The sequence below is a fragment of the Danio rerio genome, chromosome 18, assembly GCF_049306965.1.
Source record: "Danio rerio strain Tuebingen ecotype United States chromosome 18, GRCz12tu, whole genome shotgun sequence".
Lineage (NCBI taxonomy): Eukaryota > Metazoa > Chordata > Actinopteri > Cypriniformes > Danionidae > Danio > Danio rerio.
This window is the reverse complement of record NC_133193.1, coordinates 190,001-202,500: the sequence shown is the minus strand read 5'-3', so window position 1 is coordinate 202,500 and position 12,500 is coordinate 190,001. Positions and strand designations below refer to the sequence as shown.

Below are 12,500 nucleotides of genomic sequence, written 5' to 3'. Positions count from 1 at the left end.
GGGCAGAGCAAACAATACACTGCTTCTTACACTGATCATTTGCCTTTAAAATTATAATATAATTGTGATTATTCTTGTGTGTGTGTGTGTGTGTGTGTGTGTGTGTGTGTGTGTGTGTGTGTGTGTGTGTGTGTGTGTGTGTGTGTGTGTGTGCAGCACTGGCAGATCCCCCTGAGCCGCCGCTTTCGCTCCCTCAAGCTGTGGTTTGTGATTCGCTCTTTTGGCCTGAAGAAGCTGCAGGAACACATCCGACACGTGAGACTACACACACACACACACACACACACACACTCAGAGTGACGTGGACAGCAGTGTTTCCTGTGTGTGATGATGCATTTCCTGTGAGCTCAGGGCGTGGAGATGGCGAAGCTGTTCGAGTCTCTGGTCAGAAACGACACACACTTCCAGATCCCGGCGCAGCGGCACCTCGGCCTCGTCGTCTTCTGCCTGAGGGTGAGTAAATCATCCAGCCCAGAGATCATTGAGTTATTGATTATTGATCAGCCACTGAAGGCTTTAAACATAAACAGCTTCAGCTCAGAGCCTCTCTTTAACACAGAGAGGGGCGGGGCTGAGCGTGTTGCTTGATCTTCAAGCTCGTTAACTATGCACACAGTGATTGGCTGATGAGGAGGGGGGAGGGTCCCTGGTCTCTGGTCCGTCGATCAGTGCATCTATAATTCTTTATTTGGCGCTGATGTTATAAGCTTTTACACAGTGAAATCTGCCACACACACACACACACACACACACACACACACACACACACACACACACACACACACACACACACACACACACACACACACAAAACAAGCAGCATAATCTCATGTCTAAAGGAAAAGCAAGATTATTTAGCTAGTTTCAAACAAAAACTCACTTTATTTTGACTCATTAATTCTGCGAACAAGACTAGGTTTTGTAATATAGTTCAGGCTCAGCGCGGGAGCATCCTCCTGCAGGGGGAGCTATTAGACATACCTGCCAACACTCCTGTTTTTCCCGGGTGTCTCCCGTATTTCAGACCTGTCTCCCACCACCCTCCCGTTTTCTTATTTCTCCCGGTAAACTCACGTAATGTCAACCCACCCCTCTGGTCCTTAGCAATTTGGTACAGTCCGTGAAACCCCCGGGTCGCCAACTTTAATATCGGATCCGATCGCATCGGCACCCAGTTCCTGACAGTGTTATTCAGACACCTCATCCCCGAACCTAAACCCCCCGGCCTCCCGGATTTTCAGGGACAAATGTTGGCAGGTATGCTATAAGGTGGTCATGGAAGGTCACCTCACTGAGAGGGAAGGAGTCTGAGCTTGTGCGGGAGGTTGAACAGTTCCGGCTTGACATAGTCAGGCTCACCTTCACACAGCGATCAGGCTCTGCAACATCTCCAGAAGGCTGGACTCTCCTCTACTCTGGAGTTGCCTATGGTGAGAGGTGATGGGCTGGTGTGGGCTCATAGCTCCCCAGCTCAGCCACATGTGTTGGAGTTGATGGAGAGGGTGAAGGGGAGGGTCACCTCCCTGGGTTGCTTTAGAGTCTCTCACTAGAGTTTGTGCTTGAGCACCAGTACAGAGTAGCCTGCTTCCTGGAGTCCTTGAGAGGGTGCTGGAAGGTGCTCTGACTGGGGACTCCATCATTCCACTGGGGCACTTCAACACACACATGGGAAATGACAGTGATACCTGGAGAGGCAACTCCAGACTGTCTGGCTTCAGGAGGGGAAGCAGATCTACACCGACACTGTTTACAGCAGAAGAGGAGAGCTGCTGACCTCCACTGGAGATGCTGTTGGGCGGTGGAAGGAATAATGTCAGAATCTCCTCAGTCACTGGCTGGCCTTCCATTGGGGAAACAGAGATGGGGATGCAGGACTGGACTCACCCATCACGCAAGCTGAGGCACTGAGGGAGTCTGAAGCTCCGCAGTGGCAAAGCAGCGGTGGAGGAGATGCACACTGTCCTCCAGTCTCTGGATGTTGTGCGGCACCTCTAGAATGGGCAACTGGGGTGGTGGTTCCCATTTCTAGTTAGGGGACCACAGGATTTCATCTCTGTTATTTGCAGATGATGTTCTGTTGGCTTCATCGGACATGGAGCGTCAGCATGCACTGGAATGGTTTACTGCTGAGTGTCGTGACAGGGATGAGAATCAGCTCCTCCAAATCTGAGAGCCATGGTGCTCCGCTGGAGAAAGGTGGCTTGCCATCACCAGGCTTGAGGAAAGTCCTCAGGCTTGAGTTCAAGTATCTTGGGGTCTTGTCCATGAGCTAGAGAAGGATGGAGCATGAGATTGACAGGCGGTGATGTGGTCAATGCACCAGACTGCTGTGGTGAAGGAGCTGAGCCGAAAGGTAAAGCACTCGATGTACCAGTCAGTCTAGATTCCTACTCTCACCTATGGTTATGAGCTTTGGGTCATGCCCAGAAGGGCAGGATCTCGAATACAAGCGGCTGAAATCAGGTTCCTTCACAGGGTGGCAGGGCGCACCCTTACAGATAGGGTGAGGAGCTCTGTCACCTGGGAGGAATCCTCCACATCTGGAGCAGCAGCTGAGGGCTTTGGGCATCTGATTCGGATGTCTACTGAGGGAGGTGTTCCAGGCTTTTTCCTGGGGAGACCCAGGATACACACTGGAGGGACTATCTCTCTCTCATTGCCTGGGAACACCTCAGAATCCTCTGGAGGAGCTAGAGGAAGTGTCTGGCAGAGGAGAGTCTGGGGTTCTCCTGAGACGGCTGCCCCTGCAACCAATCCCCAGATAAGCAGAAGAACAGGGATGGATGGAAGACTGTGTCTCTTGCTTGTCTATGTGATTTGAGAACTTTAATATATTTAGAGTAGAAACAAAACAAAAACTCTGAGTAGGAAAAGGGCAAAGCACAGATTCTGTGTTGAGCTGATCATGATGAAGTGATGTTCAGTCTGCTGCAAATGCTGAGAACACACACACACACACACACACACACACACGGTCAGTGATCCTCCTGTTGATGTGTGTGTTTCCTCTGTGTGCAGGCCGGGAATGCAGCGACGCAGGAGCTACTGAGGAAGCTGACCCGCAGCGGCCGCATGTTCCTGATCCCGGCGGCGGTGGGCAACCAGCTGATCCTGCGCTTCAGTGTGACGTCGCAGCTGACCACCGAGCAGGACATCCGGCGGGACTGGAGCCTCATCCAGCAGGCAGCCCGCGAGGTGCTGCAGTCCGGAGTCGTGACCCGGCAGCCCAGCGTGACCTCTGACCCTGAATCGGAACCGGAGTCGCTGACCATCCACACGGAGCCCATGCTGGACCAGCGACTGGTGCGCCAGGGGCAGAGACGGGCCGTCCGCTCGTACAGCTGCAGTGCAGAGCTCCCGCCAGCCCCCGGGCGCACACAGACACACCGGGACGCGCCTCTGCAGCTGATCCCGGAGCAGCCCGAGCGCCCGCAGCATAGACGCCTGCTGAAGTTCAACAGCGTGCCGAGCCTGGCGCAGGTCTGGGCGCAGTGCGGCATGCAGCAGCTCCACCACCCCTTCAGGAGAGGCCTGATCACCAGCCGTGCCAGCTGCTTCACCTGCCCACCACTGCCCGAGGGCACACCGCTGCCTACTAAATAACACACACACACACACACACACACACACAGCTGCTTCACCTGCCCACCACTGCCCGAGGGCACACCACTGCCTACTAAATAACACACACACACACACACACACACACACACACACACACAGCTGCTTCACCTGCCCACCACTGCCCGAGGGCACACCGCTGCCTACTAAATAACACACACACACACACACACACACACACACACACACACACACACACACACACACACACACACACACACAGCTGCTTCACCTGCCCACCACTGCCCGAGGGCACACCGCTGCCTACTAAATAACACACACACACACACACACACATACACACACACACACACAGCTGCTTCACCTGCCCACCACTAATTAATATTAATAGTTAGTGTTCATAGTTCTACTGCGTCCTTCAGTTCAGGCTCATTTCTTATAATCATGTGGAAAAAGAGTCGCAATTAACTTTATTTTTACTCCATGTGCAAACAAGATCCATCAGCAGCACAGCAGGGGTGCCCAAACTCAGTCCTGGAGGGCTGCTGTCCTGCTGAGTTTAGCTCCAGCTTCCTTCAACACACCTGCCTGGAAGTTTCTAGTATATCTAGTCAGAGCTTGATCAGCTGGTTCAGGTGTGTTTGATTAGGGTTGGAGCTAAACTCTCCAGGTCACCGGCCCTCCAGGACTGAGTGTGGACACCCCTGATCTAGACCATCGCCTACATCTACACCATTATCATGATTAAAAACCCTTACTGGAAGTCAGAAACTCATAATTAAATCATAGAAAAGATTTAAAATAAAACATTTACACTGTGGTACAAAAATTAGATGTTTAGATGTTTATTTGTGAAATCAACAGAGAACAGTGAGCGGATATGCTGCTGTTAAACGGCGGAGAGGAGGAATCTGCACACGTCTGCAGTCTGTCTGTAAAAACACTCGTAGATCCAAATAGACAACTTATTCTCACAAACGAGGAGATTTATTATTCATATCCAGCAGTAATCATCCACTCGTCCATCAGTTCAGGGTTGATCAGAGAGAGAGATCTCCTCCGCTGCTCTTCCTCATCAGTGCGAGACGCCTCGCTCCTCTAATATGAGGATCAGGAGTTTTGGGTTTTCCAGCACAGCCACACATTTATTAAAGCATTCAGATCAATCCCTCACGCTATACACTGTTCCCCAAATTTAAATGCTGCTTTATGAGTTTGATTAAACATTGTCTGTGAATAATTCTGTGTTGGTGTGCGTCTCACTCATCTCTACACAACAGTCCGCCTGTTAGAGGAGCTGACGGCAGCTTCAGGCTCTCTCACGCTTCCGCCTGTTGAATAATGATGATGATGTAAAGCGCACACCGCGGGCTCGTGTGTGTGTGTGTGTGTGTGTGTGTATGTTAGAGTCTGGTGCGTCCTGCAGTGATGGCGCTGAAGATCTCCTCCGTCAGCGGCACAAACGTCTGCTGGTTCTCCTCCATGATGAAGAGCCGGTCTCGGGTGGAGTTCGGGTCGAAGCCCTCCTGCACCAGCTGCACCTTCACCTGTTTGAAGGTTCCCGTCAAGCGGAGCTCCTCCTGTAGAACAACAACACACACCTGAGAGACGGCAAACACACACACACACACACACACACACACACTTTCCAGAAGTTTGCTGTTGTAGATTTTTTTAAATAAGGAAATGGACATCCCAAGTGTCCTGGAAGCTCTGGGAGTCTCCCCCGTATCCCCATATCATGTCCTGGAGAAATGATGACCGCGCTAGAACCATCCCTCTAAGAAGGTCTCTGGTTCAAGCCTCGGCTGGGTCAGTTGGTGTTTCTGTGTGGAGTTTGCATGTTCTCCCCGTGTTGGCGTGGGTTTCCTCCGGGTGCTCCGGTTTCCCCCACAGTCCAAACACATGCGCTATAGGGGAACTGATCAACTACACTGGCCGTAGTGTATGAGTGTGTGTGTGTGTGTGTGTGTGTGTGTGTGTGTGTGTGTGTGTGTGTGTGTGTGTGTGTGTGTGTGTGTGTGTGTGAATGAGTGTGTATGGGTGTTTCCCAGTACTGGTCTTCAGCTGGAAGAGCATCCACTGTGTAAATCATATGCTAGAATAGTTGGTGGTTCATGGCGCTGTGGCGGTCCCTGATGAATAAAGGGGCTGAGCTGAAGGAGAATGGATGGTGATGCAGAGCTCTACATGGCGTATGTACAGATGTATGAGAGTGTCCAGCGCCTCGCGTCACCTGTAATGCGGCCCCCAACACTGGTCATGGTCAGCCGCTGGGCACGTGTGGGTCAGAGCTGTACCTGTATCCTGATGAAGCGCGGTCTGGCGTACGCCGGCAGGAGGTTCTTCATGTGTTCATAAGCAGCAGAACCGTCAAACTCCATCCCGTCTGTCAGCTGCAGCGCCGCCATCCCCACACGACCCTCATGACCTGAGAAGAAGAGCAGAAACACCTGAGCCTGACCTCTGACCCCTGAGCCAGATCACGCTGACCCTAAAGGCCGTTCACACAGAGCAGGATCCCCGTGATAAAGATCTAGCTGTAGATGTGTGTCGGTGTTCGAGAACAGCACAACTACAGCCATACACACACACACAGAGGAGTTTCCCAGAGAACACTGACGGCCAATCAGAATCCAGAGAACATCAGAGCTCCAGACGCCACGGATGAAGAGCAGCCCTCACTCACAAGAGCATCACAGATCAGCACGATCCTGGAGACTATTGATCACACCATGGAGAATACTGATCAGCTGATAGATGAAGATCTGGAACTAGAACTAGAGCAGTGCAGTTCACAGACGGACCTCATGGTGGCGTGAGAGAGTCCAGTCTGAAAGCTTGAAGTACATTTACAGTGTAAATAACTCGAGCAGTTTAATGAGTGTCAAACAGTCGGCAGATACATAACAACACACACATCAACATGATTCAGGCATGGATTGGCATGTTTCTTGCTAGGCGGTTGCTAGGGTGTTCTGAGTGGTTGCTAAGGTGTTGCTAGGGTGTTCTAGCTGGTCACTAAGCTTTTGTTAGGTTGTTCTGAGTGGTTGCTAATGTGTTGCTAGGATACTCTAGGTGATCACTAAGGTGTTGCTAGGTTGTTGCTAAAGGAGTTCTAAGTGGTTGCTAAGCAGTTGCTAAGACATTGCTAGGTAATTGCTAAGATTTTACTAGGCAGTTGCTAGGGTATTCTGAGTGGTTGCTAAGCAGCTGCTATGGTGTTCTGGGTGGTTGCTAAAATGTTGTTAGGTTGTTGCTAGGGTGTTTTAAGTGGTTGCGAAGGTGTTGCTAGAGTGTTCTGAGTGGTTGCTAAGGCATTGCTAGGCAATTGCTAAGGCGTTGCTAGGTGGCTGCTAAGATGTTACTAGGTAGTTGCAAGGGTGTTCTGAGTGGTTGCTAGGCAGTTGCTATGGTGTTTTGAGTGGTTGCTAGGTGGTTGCCAGGGTGTTGCTAGAGTGTTCTGTGTGGTTGCTAGGCAGTTGCTATGATGTTCTGAGTGGTTGCTAAGGCGTTGCTAGGCAGTTGCTAAGGCGTTGCTAGGTGGCTGCTAAGATGTTGCTAGGCAGTTGCTAGGGTGTTCTGAGTGGTTAATAGGCAGTTGCTATGGTGTTTTTAATTGGTTGCTAAGATGTTGCTAGGTGGTTGCCAGGGTGTTTTAAATGGTTGCTAAGGTGTTGCTAGGCAGTTACTATGGTGTTCTGAGATGTTGCTAAGGCATTGCCAGAGTGTTCTAGGTGGTTGCTTTGATCTTCTGAGTAGTTGCTAAGGCATTGCTAAGCAATTGCTAAGGTGTTGCTAGGCGGATGTTAAGGTGTTCTAAAATGTTGTTAAGTGTTGGTAAGTGGTTGCTAGGGTGTGGTTAGCAAGTTGAAAGGTCATCAGTGATTGGCAGATTGATATTCTGAGTTAAATGAGCTCAATCTTAAGTCTGTGTGACTGTCTGGTGGAAAATTATGAGGTCAAAGTTTGGTCTGATGTTGAGTCTTTGAGACTTTTCTGAGTTTTCCAGGTCAGCTGTCAGGAAAACTGTAAGTCCGATCAGTGGGTAAAGATAGAGCAACCCGACTCAGAGCAGATTGGAGGTCTGGAGTTAGTCTGGTGTTTGAAGTATGAGCAGTCTAGGAGATGAGTATAGAGACTAGTCTCAGAAGAAGACGGGAGAATCATCAGTGGATGTAGGATAACAGTGTGTGTGTGTGTGTGTGTGTGTGTGTGTGTGTGTGTGGACACTAATATGCTTATATTTATGTATTGATCGTTGTTGTGTTTGCTGTGAACTCTGACCTGGAACTGTAACGCCGTACACATTTGCAGCCTCAATGCAGTCCAGCATGAGCAGGATCTCCGACACCTCAGTGGTGGCCACGTTCTCTCCCTTCCACCTGATCAAGCAGAAGCAGACTCATGATGAGCTTCAGCTGCTATTCATGTGTTCTCAGCCATGATGCTGCTCACACAGCGAGTCACAGACACTGATCATGAGACGGTGAGAACACACAGTGTTCAGTGAGGTGAGAGCTGCCTCTGTCCAGCGCTTCACTACAGTGAGTCTGTAATCTGGACTCTGCTGTTGGGTCTCTCAGTGATGTGTGTTGGATGTTTACAGAATGGATCAGCTAATACACACTCTGACGCTCGGTGTGATCGGCGGCGTCTCACCGAAACGTGTCTCCGATGCGATCCTGAAAGTAGAGGAATCCCTGGCGGTCGGCCAGGATCAGATCTCCGGTGTTGAAGTACATGTCTCCTCTCTGAAAGACGTCCCTCAGCCTCTTCTTCTCAGTCTGCGTGGAGTTTTTAGCGTAGCCTTCGAATGGAGCTAATTTGTGGATCTTCGCCACCAGCAGCCCAGTCTCACCTGTACACATGTACAGAGTCATTCAGCAGACGCTTCTGTCCAGAGACACGCTCAGCAACTCAACACTGAAGAAGAGCACCAGCAGAGCTGATGACAGAGGAGCCGATGGTGCGCAGAGCAGAGTGAGATGGAGAGTGTGTTTTCTGTCAAGCCCACTCACCTGTGTGAGGGACACTCAGGTAATGATGTCAGCGCTCGAGCTAACACAGTGCACTAGAAGTGTTCAGGTGTTTTACCTGGAGCCGCTTCAACACACAGTCCATCAGAGCCTCGCACCGGCTCCTCCTTCTCCGGATCAAACTTGAGGAAAGCATAGGGAAAGAGCATCTGCACACACACACACACACACACACACACACACACACTCAGATTAACATGCGTGTTCAGATTAACCTCGGCTGAGCCATGTTCAGTCACGAGAGCATTATGGGACCTTGTGGATGGCAGACACTCTCCCGATGGAGCCGATTTTTCCGGTGTAGTTGAAGAATCCGATGTTTCCCTCTGTGGCCCCGTAACACTCGCAGACGCGCACGTCCCCGAAGCGCCGCAGGAACTCCCGCCATGTTTCCGCTCGGATGCCGTTCCCTAAGGCCAGGCGGACGCTGTGCTGACGGTCATTCTCTCTCTGAAACCACAGCAGGAACACGTCACACACACACACACACACACACACACACACTATAACCAGAGCTCACGGTGCTCATGAGTTAGGGCACGCACACAGCTGAACTCTGAGACCCAGAACCCTGATCCAGAACGACCCGGACAGTCAGTAGAGCCACACACTGGATATCCCAGTAAGTGAAGGCAACTCAAACCATTTGAGGAAACCAACAGCAACAAACCATTTAATTTAAAAACTAATCCTAATGAGTTCAGTGAACTTTCTCCATCTGAGTAAACGAAGCAATCTGAGCTCAGAAAAACCCAGAAAATGAAGAGAACTCAAACCTGCTGAGCAGTGAAAAACCCAACTAGAACAGTACAGTTGCCTGACAAACTATAGTGTCTGGAGAAAGCCTCATCTGACAGTTTGAAGAAGTTTCAGTTTGAATAACTGAAATAGTTTTAAAGAAGTGTGAAACCGTTGGCAGATGGACGGCTACTGTACATATGTATTTCTTATATGGATTGTCATGCTTCTTGCTAGGTGGTTAGGGTGTTCTGAGTGGTTGCTAGGCGGTTGCTATGGTGTTCTGAGTTGTTGCTAGGTGGTTGCTAGGGCATTTTGAGTGGTTGTAAGGTGTTGCTAGGCAGTTTTTAAGGTGTTCTGAGTTGTTGCTAAGGCGTTGCTAGGGTGTCCTAAGTGGTTGGTTGGCGGTTGCTATGGTGTTCTGAGTTGTTGCTAGGTGGTTGCTAGGGTGTTCTATGTGGTTGCTAAGCCATTGCTAGGCGGTTGGTGACATAAATTACCATGTTTCTAGCATAAATTAGCATACCGTTAGCATGGTTCTAGTGTGCTAACATGTTTCTAGTATAAACAAGCATGTTATTAGCATGCATTTAGCATGAATTAGCATGTTGCTAGTATGTTCATAGCATGAATTAGCATGTTGCTAGTATGTTCATTGCATGAATTAGCATGTTGCTAGTATGTTCATAGCATGAATTAGCATGTTGCTAGTATGTTCATAGCATGAATTAGCATGTTGCTAGTATGTTCATAGCATGAATTAGCATGTTGCTAGTATGTTCATAGCATGAATTAGCATGTTGCTAGTATGTTCATAGCATGAATTAGCATGTTGCTAGTATGTTCATAGTATGAATTAGCATGTTGCTAGTATGTTCATAGCATGAATTAGCATGTTGCTAGCATGTTGTAAAGTCAAAGTCAGTTTTTTTTACAATGGAAGTCTGTGGGACTGTTGCTAGTGTGTTGTAAGTGGTTGCTAGGGTGTGGCTAGTAAGTTGAAAGGTCATCAGTGATTGGCAGATTGGTAGTCTGAGTTAAATGAGCTCAATCTTGAGTCTGTATGACTGTCTGGTGCAGAGTTATGAGGCAGTAAAGTTTGGTCCAGTGTTAAGTCTACGGGACTTTTCTGGATTGTCCGGGTCAGCTTTCAGGAAAGTATGAGTATGAGCAGTCTAGCAGGAGATGAGTATAGAGATTAGTCTCAGAACAGGTGTATGTGGTATAACAGTGTGTTGACTTTCTCAAGACACCTTTAATTAAGGCAACTCAAACCCTTTGAGGAGAACAGTTGCAACAAACCATTTGAGTTAATCTAATCTATATGAGTACTGTGAACTTACTCCATTTAAGCTGAAGTCATGAGGTATTTAATGAACTCTTTACCTTCAACACTGACTGAGTTCAAATAGGTAGAGATAACTTCAGCCAATGTTGAGTTCACTACACTCATTTACTGTTGAGTTTTACAGTGCAGAACCCTCTCTGGAGGTTAACTGAGGGATATGTACATCCAGATGGTGATTGGTGATTGCTGAGCAGCTGTTGTAGAGGAGAGAGATCTCCTTTATTCTGCTTATTACACAGCTACTGACCACAACATGCCAGAACTACAAAGAAAAATAATGAATAATCAAATCTGTAATTAAAGGCAAAGCTGACAGAAAGGAAGCAGCTGAGTGGAGCATACACTAACCTAAGCATTATTCAGCCACAAGGTGGCGCCGAACAGAGGAAAGATGAACAAGCGTAGCAATATGGAGGACTGTATTCACTGATGTGGAGCTGATTACCAGTTCCCAGATCAGTCTGTGCTGTTAGTTTGCGCAGTTGTTGTGTGGAAATACCGAACTTTAGAATGTCTCGACTGACCAATCAGAATCAAGTATCCCAGAGAGCTGTGTAATGCTGATCAGTGGACTCGACTCGGGACTTTACCTCAGGTGTGTTGCACAGGTAGCGCATGACCTCTCCGATGTACTGGATGACCGTCACATTGTGCTCGCGACAGTCGTCCCAGAACCGCGACGCTGAAAATTTGCTCTTCAGTACTACGGTGATCCCTGAACAGCAATCAGAACAACAGTGTTTATTAGTGTGTGTTATCATCGCCTGTGGTGAACACACACACTGAGCGGACGCAGAACACACTGTTAATAACACACTGCCGATTAATGTGGTGCACAGAAGTGATCAGATTCAGATGGATGAAGCTCTCCCTGGACCAAAACCACATGAGGGAGTTAATAGAGGAATGTCATGTGTACGTCTCTTGTGAACGACTCTCAGGTTGGATGCATGCAGTGCAGTGTGTGACTGTGTTACCGCGCTCGATGGCTCCGCTGAGTCCGGCGAGGAAGCCTGCGCTGTGGTACAGAGGCAGACAGATGTAGATGATGTCGCTGGAGCAAACGCCGGACAGCCTCTGCAGGAACGACATCATCCAAACCTTCTCATGGGTGACCACTGCAGCTTTAGGGAGACCTGCAGACACCAGACGGACATGAAGAACACGCAGAGCTGAAACACACACACACACACACACACAGGATCGCTGTGCTCACCTGTGGTGCCGGAGGTGTAGATGTAGAGGGCGGGGCTCTTCATGGTGATGTGCTGCCTCAGGCTGATGGGCGGAGCCTCTTCAGATGCACGGCTCACCTGATTGGTCAGATTGATGATGTCTTGTGTCTCCGCCTCTCCTGACAGCATGAGGACCGACACCTGCTGCTGACGGAGGGACTGCAGAACCTCCAGCACCGCCGGCACCAGCTCTGCAACATAGAGTCAAGTCACCGCAGTCAGCTGTACAGAACGCTCCTGTCACACGGCGATTCTCCTCAGTTAATTAGCGGACACAAACGGGCCACAACACTGCAGCTCAGGCCAGCTCATATTACACCACTGCAAATCACTCCATGCAGCACGGCTCAGTGGTCAGCACTGTGGCCTCACAGCAGGAAGGTCACCGGTTCGAGTCTAAGCTAGGTCAGTTGGTGTTTCTGTGTGGAGTTTGCATGTTCTCCCTGCGTTCGCGTGGGTTTCCTCCGGGTGCTTCGGTTTCCCCCACAGTCTGGCCATAGTGTGTGTGTGTATGGGTGTTTCCCAGTGCTGGGCTGCAGCTGGAAGAGCATCTGCTGT

At 49.5% G+C, this 12,500-nt stretch overlaps 2 protein-coding genes across 4 annotated transcripts in view; one reads left to right on the top strand and one right to left on the bottom strand.

Annotated features, from left to right (window-relative positions):
• hdc (histidine decarboxylase) overlaps positions 1–4,821 on the top strand; it is an 8,007-nt gene extending 3,186 nt beyond the window's left edge. The window contains 4 exon segments of one of the 2 annotated variants that reach the window (NM_001102593.1): positions 157–255; positions 352–453; positions 3,019–3,616; positions 3,896–4,819. In NM_001102593.1, coding sequence (NP_001096063.1) covers positions 157–255; positions 352–453; positions 3,019–3,603 — 786 coding nt within the window. In that variant the 3' untranslated portion in view covers positions 3,604–3,616; positions 3,896–4,819. 2 annotated transcript variants of the gene reach the window in all.
• The window catches only part of slc27a2a (solute carrier family 27 member 2a), a 10,880-nt gene continuing 2,791 nt past the window's right edge, over positions 4,412–12,500 (bottom strand). The window contains exons 2-10 of one of the 2 annotated variants that reach the window (XM_073929045.1): positions 11,924–12,500; positions 11,685–11,843; positions 11,298–11,422; positions 8,877–9,071; positions 8,680–8,770; positions 8,245–8,443; positions 7,870–7,967; positions 5,883–6,013; positions 4,412–5,162 (exon numbers count right to left, since the gene is read on the bottom strand). The exon at positions 11,924–12,500 is cut by the window's right edge and continues 207 nt beyond it. In XM_073929045.1, the coding sequence (XP_073785146.1) occupies positions 4,986–5,162; positions 5,883–6,013; positions 7,870–7,967; positions 8,245–8,443; positions 8,680–8,770; positions 8,877–9,071; positions 11,298–11,422; positions 11,685–11,843; positions 11,924–12,071 (1,323 nt within the window). In that variant the 5' untranslated portion in view covers positions 12,072–12,500 and the 3' untranslated portion in view covers positions 4,412–4,985. 2 annotated transcript variants of the gene reach the window in all.